This window comes from Humulus lupulus, chromosome 1, assembly GCF_963169125.1.
Source record: "Humulus lupulus chromosome 1, drHumLupu1.1, whole genome shotgun sequence".
NCBI lineage: Eukaryota > Viridiplantae > Streptophyta > Magnoliopsida > Rosales > Cannabaceae > Humulus > Humulus lupulus.
Window position 1 is genome coordinate 24,263,557 of NC_084793.1, and position 6,306 is coordinate 24,269,862.

The 6,306-nt window shown below is 33.8% G+C and overlaps 2 protein-coding genes across 3 annotated transcripts in view; one reads left to right on the plus strand and one right to left on the minus strand.

The window, feature by feature from the left end:
* The window catches only part of LOC133789191 (serine/threonine-protein kinase TOR), a 44,338-nt gene extending 43,567 nt beyond the window's left edge, over positions 1-771 (plus strand). The window contains exons 56-57 of the mRNA XM_062226957.1: positions 53-321; positions 499-771. Of these exons, the coding sequence (XP_062082941.1) occupies positions 53-321; positions 499-517 (288 nt within the window). The 3' untranslated portion in view covers positions 518-771. The remainder of the gene's footprint in view (positions 1-52; positions 322-498) is intronic.
* Positions 772-821: 50 nt separating this feature from the next.
* LOC133789200 (inositol-tetrakisphosphate 1-kinase 4) lies at positions 822-5,745 on the minus strand. 2 transcript variants are annotated; one of them, XM_062226968.1, is made up of 10 exons: positions 5,205-5,745; positions 4,051-4,132; positions 3,875-3,907; positions 2,925-3,045; positions 2,702-2,794; positions 2,380-2,499; positions 2,117-2,293; positions 1,846-1,901; positions 1,661-1,745; positions 822-1,485 (listed from the first exon to the last, which is right to left on the minus strand). In XM_062226968.1, the coding sequence occupies exons 1-10, from the start codon at positions 5,387-5,389 to the stop codon at positions 1,394-1,396; spliced, it is 1,044 nt and encodes a 347-aa protein (XP_062082952.1). In that variant the 5' UTR covers positions 5,390-5,745; the 3' UTR covers positions 822-1,393. The 2 variants fall into 2 exon arrangements, with proteins under 2 accessions (XP_062082952.1, XP_062082955.1); XM_062226971.1 differs by lacking the exon at positions 5,205-5,745 and adding an exon at positions 3,580-3,645.
* Between the last annotated feature and the right edge of the window lie 561 nt (positions 5,746-6,306).

A 6,306-nucleotide genomic window follows, 5' to 3' on the forward strand; every position in this document is an offset into this window, starting at 1 on the left:
TTTTGATATCTTTTATTGTGCCTCTTATTTATTTTGTTCCTTGTGCTTTTAGGCTGTCAACCAACTTGGTGATGCAAATGAGGTCTTAAACGAACGGGCTGTTGTTGTCATGGCTCGGATGAGTAATAAACTTACCGGACGTGACTTCTCCACTTGCTCGTCGGTATCATCAACCAATGCCGTTCAGCAGGCAGTAGACCACAATACCTTGATCTCTGGAGATACTCGTGAAGTAGAACACGGTTTATCTGTCAAACTGCAAGTTCAAAAGTTGATCATCCAAGCAACATCCCATGAAAATTTATGTCAAAATTATGTTGGGTATGTGCAAATTCAACCCACCTTCATTACACTAATTGTTAATTTTTGTCGTTTCTTGATTCCAACTGCATATGGATAATTGGAATGGGCTTTCTATCTTTCCTCAAGACTCAACAAGTATGTTATATTTGCATAAAAATGCACTGCGGGACTAATGGGTTGCTTTGGTTCTTTCAGGTGGTGTCCATTTTGGTAATTCCATCACGACTGTATATATTGTTCATATGTTGTTGTACATAGCTCAGCCTAAAAAAATAACTTAAGAAACTTGTCATTTGATGTAAATAGCCTACCCTATAGATGTACAGCTTGTCATGTAATTTATGCTCTCTTCTAGAATTCTTGCCCTTTTTTTTTTTTTTTAATTTTTTTCACCCACGTGCTTGTATGATGTCATTGTACATTTATGCATTATTTGGTGAAGGGCGAGTAATATTCAATTTTTTTTTATGCGTTCTTGCATTATTGTGTTGAAAACAAGAAAAGATGATGAACTACAATTCAAACAATTAAAGGAGCTACTTTACCACTAGTTGGATGTTATATAACTTGGAAACAATAATAGCGTTAATATAAAACGCTTTAATCATTATCAAGTAGATGTTAAATCATAAACCTATTATCCACCTAAGCATCAAGCCTACATATTATAAACCCAACATAACGGGTTTATAAGGTTATACATTATTTCATCAAACACAAAAACCTAATCAGAAACCAAATACAATTTCCAAACATGCCCTCTCTGCTGATCAATTATTGAATTTCCGTTAGTCAAGTCACTAGGTCGAATCCTTTACGAAAGAAAGAATCACCTTAACCGATGAAGGTGATTATTTTTTGCTCATTTGTCTAGACAGAACAAAGTATCTCAAAGAAAAAGAAGATTTCGACTTTAGATCGATGGGTATCTTTTTGTACATGGTGGGAGTTGAGTGGCTTGAGGAAAGAGAGAGAGAGGCACATCATACCAGTCAGTAATTACACAAGTTAAAACAAGATGATATTCTTCTTCTTCTTCAAACTCCACAAGGGCCCATGCCTGAAAGAAACCTTATTTAAAGCAGACCCATTAAGTAGAAGGTCTTTTCTTGTACTTGTTCTGAACTAAGCTTAGCAGAAAATCTGTAAATATGTGCTCATAATCTGGCATTTTCCCATAACCTGCATTTGATCCAAACAAATGTTTTGTTATTAAGCACCTTGCATTTGACTTGAAATAGTCAAAAATTTAAGTGGAGATTACAGTTTAAGACAATTATTTTGGAGTGAGATTCGGTTCGGTTTGAGGAAAAGAACATACACAGCAGACTCTAAAGAAGAGGGTTTGTATACTTGCCTGGAAAATAATTGATGTCAATTACATAAAAGGCATCTCTGGTCCCAAGCTGTCGGATCATATCTATATTGAACAACCGGAGACCCTACAACATTATGTGATTTATGATTAAAACATAGGGAAGGCACAATGTGCAGCTGTTGCCAAAGGTATTTTAAGTAAACAAGTGAGTTATTAGTATTTACCAACCGTCGACGAAGCTCTTTCGCAAGCCTCTCGAGTAGAGGTCGAGGAGGAAGTTCTGCAATAATACAAGTCACATTAACTCAATAAAGAACTTTGCAATTTCATCATTAGATCAACTGAAAGAGTGTCAATTATCTCAGTGCAAACCTTATCATACTACTACAAAATACTAATCAAAACATGGATTCCTCAATAGTGCATTATGTTATAACACATCTCCGGTGAGTTATTTAGACCATTGTAACAGAAAAAAAAAATCAGTATACTCACCAGCAATACTAGGCTCCAAATCTGCATCATCTGCTGTAGCTGCTGCACATGAAACCCTTGGGAATCGAAACAGGCCAGTAACATCGGCCAGTTCACGTTTAGTGATATCAGGTAAAGAGAAACGTCTTACAACCTTTATAGTATCGCCAACAATATATATCTTAAAGACTACACCACCTACAACAAGAAAGATTGTAATATAAGTATCATTCTAAGACATATGTGGAAATGAAGAAGTCTATACATCAGTTACAACATCATACCATGATTCACAAACTCCTGTAGGACAAAGGGAGGTTCAAGTTCTGAGAGACAGAATTGATCGTACGCAAGGAATAATTCGTGAGACTTGGCACTGCCATCCACAAGTAGTGGCTTTACAACTTTAACGAAAGCAAGAAAACATGTCAGGATAGACAGACAGTAAATGGATCTACACAGATCAGAATGAAGAAATCTAGGTTATTACTTTTAGACAGAGAACATGGCAGCATCAGGCGAAACAAACCCAACTGTTCTCAAGAACAAAGGAAAATATCTGAAACAAAGAACAGAAAAATCTACCCAAAAACATAACTACCGTACCCAAAGGTAAATTTAGCCCAGCTTTAGTAACTTCATAAGGTATGGACAATGGATCTTCTGTGATAATCAATTGCTTGGGGATGCCAACCTTGCCTGCATAATAATTAGGAGCATAAGCAAAAGACAAGTCGCCAATTACAACCATGTACTTTCAGCAACTATCTTCAGTTTCAGTTAATAAAAATAGATAAGAAAGATCAATAAAATTCAAAATAGAACATACCATGGTAGTCAGACAAATCTAGATCTGCCACATCCTGAAGCATGGACTGACGATTATGTAGATGCTGTATAGCCTTTGGAGAATCAAGAACAGTTACTTCCGGATGCTTTTGCCTGTAATCCTTCAATGATGGAAAGAAAAGTGTCACAAAATAGTTGTTATACATCCAAGAAAATAACCCTGCAATTAGTTTTTAATTTTATACAAAACAACAAAAAGCCAGTAAACCACAAAAAGCTTTTTGGCTGAAAAAGAGTTAAAATGATCATACTAATCTGCAATATACCTGTCCATGATAATGGGGATGCTTCTTAAATAATAATTTTGCAATTTTAATATAGCTCACCCATGAAATGATAATATTTTATAATGGCCGAATGCAAAGAACAGGCATGTGTGTGTGAAGATGTATTGACATTTTTATACAGTTATAGCAATCATATCAATGGAAACAAATACAGATTTATCAATGAATTCAAAAAATCACAGATCAAACACATATATCAACCCTCCATTGTTAATTTCAACTAGCCAAATAAACCCTCTAAATCCAAATAAGACAAATCCTAGAAGAAATGCAAGCCATCTTTTTGCAACCAAGCTCACCAACACCTAGAGAAGGTATCTACATTGCTTGCAGAAAGTAAATCCTCACTTGTTCAACACTTGGGGACTGATTTCAATTATCTGGTCAAGATTCATGATGATGAGAGCAAAAACTCTGCAAATTATGTCAGACAAAAATAAGTTTTAAGGGTTAGGAGATTGGCTTTACAACCAATTATGAATTACCGTTAGTTCACACTTAGTCCACACAATTACTATAAGGGTATAGTGTATCCTTTTATACCATCATAAATTGTATAACAAGAAAATGCAGCACCACATTTACAATCAACTACAGTTTAAATAAGAGATGCACAAGTATCATAGACCAAGAATTGACTAACCTCAATTACATCGCTCCATTCTTTTCCTAACAACTAGAAGAAACACAAAAAGGGTCAAAAGTTTACTCAAATCAAAATCATACAGTAAAAAGGAAAAATAATAAAAAAAGCTTTATAGATAAAAAGAGACTCAAAAAGTGATCATGGTCTAGTCTAAAAGAGTAATCAAGCCTTACCTTATGCAGAAGAATGTCAAAGGGACCTTGATCTGATAGTGGCCTGTTTAGATCAATAGCAACAAAGAATATCCCCTTACTCCTGCATTCATAGAAAACATAATCTATCAGTCACGTATCTAGATTAATAGCACAAGAAAGGATGGAACTTGAGTTATCAAAGTATCTTAAAAAAAACATACGTCTTTTTTGTTTTTGTCAAGCTCAAATTAATTATTACTGAAATATCATAAAAGCCCTATATCAGATAACATTATTAAAATTGGAAAGAAAAAAATAGTACAAAAATATACATTTTTTTAACCATTTTTTACAGAATCAAGTAGACAAAGATGGGATTTCTTTTCATAAACTTCTACTAGTTTGTGCATCGTATAAAATTAGAAGACCTGCAATGCAAATGCAGTTTCCTGCTGATATTTGAAAATTATTCCAGTTTAATGCTTGACAATACAAATGCCTTTCTGTTATATGCAGCTGACCCACTAACACAAGTGCATGAAAAATAAAAAAATAAAGAGTTACTACTGGAAGAGTTTTAAGGTCACATGGGGACTGAAAACACAAACAATCATCCCCAAAATTACTAGATGGTAATCTAGTAAAAAAAATAGATAGGAAAATTACGCAATAATCCCATGGATAAGCTTGTCAATCATGTTGGTCAAAGTAGGAATAGTTAAAAAAAAAGGAACAAAACCCATCGCCAAGAATTGACTTTTGGTTCAAAATAGTAGGCTAGTAGATTAATCAATATGGTATATATGGTAGAATATTCCCATTTAAGAAAATTTCAAAACTATAGAAGATTCTATATACCCACAAAGCGAACCAAATATGCCTCATGATCTACGTTGAGAAAGTGATCGGTTAATAGGAGAAATATGTTTAAGCACAATAGACAAAGATGGCCATATCCCCAAAACCCACCATCACCACTGCAAAGAAGCCGTTTTTTTGGGCCACAAAGCAACACAACACAAAACAAATGAAACTACAAAACAAGACCAAAAGCTCTCACTACCCATATATGGAAACTTGGGAACAAACTAAATATATATATATAAATAGAAGCAAAATACAAACATGTAATGACAGAACAGAAAGATAGGCATAAAAGGTTTTGAAAAATTGGATATGGACTTATTACATACCGAGCCAAAGCCAAGAGCTTTGGCTGTAAAAAGCTTTTTTTCTTCTTGGAGGTTAAGGCATAGCCAACGATGAGCTTCTGTGGCAGATGATGAAACCCAACTCCTCGAAGGGAATTTACTTCCCTACCCTTCTGTTCTTCTTCATCTTCTTCTTTCTCAACTGGGTTTTCACCGTTGAACCTCATAGCCTCGTTTCTAAAAAATTCCCAGATAAGCCAAAAATCCCTAGTTTTCGGATCAGTCTCAAAAAAAAAATCTTCTTCTTGAAAATGTGTAATTAAATGCAGGGGAAATGTTGCGAAACAGAGGAAAATAAGAACCAAAAATTAAAATAAAATTAGAATAACGTCAAGTTCAAGCCAATCTCTTTCTCTGTTTCACTCGTCTAAAAAATTCTGAGGGAGAGAAAAAATGGAGTGAGGCCTCGAAAGGGGTTCACTCCTTATTTTTTATAGAGAAGCTGACTTTCTCTCTCTATATGCAAATGCACGCGTGTATATTTATAGAGAGAGAGAGTATACGTGTGTTTCACAGAAGAAGAGAGAGAAAGAGAGGTAGATTTTGTAGCAAATATTCAAACTTTATTTGTGCAGAACACACACAGAGTCACAGAGATAATATAATATAGATAATGTTTGTACACCTATAGTATAGGGATTTTAGTTACGTATAACTATACAAATAAAATTAATAAATATTAATAATTGGAAAGTTCGATTATCTGTGTTATGTCATATATTTTGTTTTTACCGTATTACCCTTTTGTCATAGTTACATATTTAATTTGCATGTTATACATATATATTGTCTTCATGTCGTGGGCGGTGCCGTTTTTTGCAAATTTATTACACCGCACCACATACGAGGATTAAGTAGTTTTTTTTAATTGTATAGTAAAAATATAATGTGGTGTGGTGCGATAGTAGCGGTTTATACTTATTGTTAAATAATTTAATAATTAATTAATTAAATATTAATAAGGTTGATAAACAAAGATGATTTAACAAAACAATAAATATACAATAAACTAATAAAATTTTAGCAAAACAACAAACTAATATCAAAGAAAAAATGTGATATAGAATTAAAGATTTTGATGAAG

What these genes read in the sequence shown, in the direction of transcription:
- LOC133789200 (XM_062226968.1), bottom strand. Translation starts at nt 5,389, where the DNA reads ATGAGGTTCAACGGTGAAAACCCAGTTGAGAAAGAAGAAGATGAAGAA. An exon ending in AGATTTGTCTGACTACCATG is followed by an intron (nt 2,795 to 2,924) that starts GTATGTTCTATT and finishes ATTATTATGCAG; the next exon opens with GCAAGGTTGGCATCCCCAAG. An exon ending in TGGGCTAAATTTACCTTTGG is followed by an intron (nt 2,500 to 2,701) that starts GTACGGTAGTTA and finishes CTTTCGTTAAAG; the next exon opens with TTGTAAAGCCACTACTTGTG.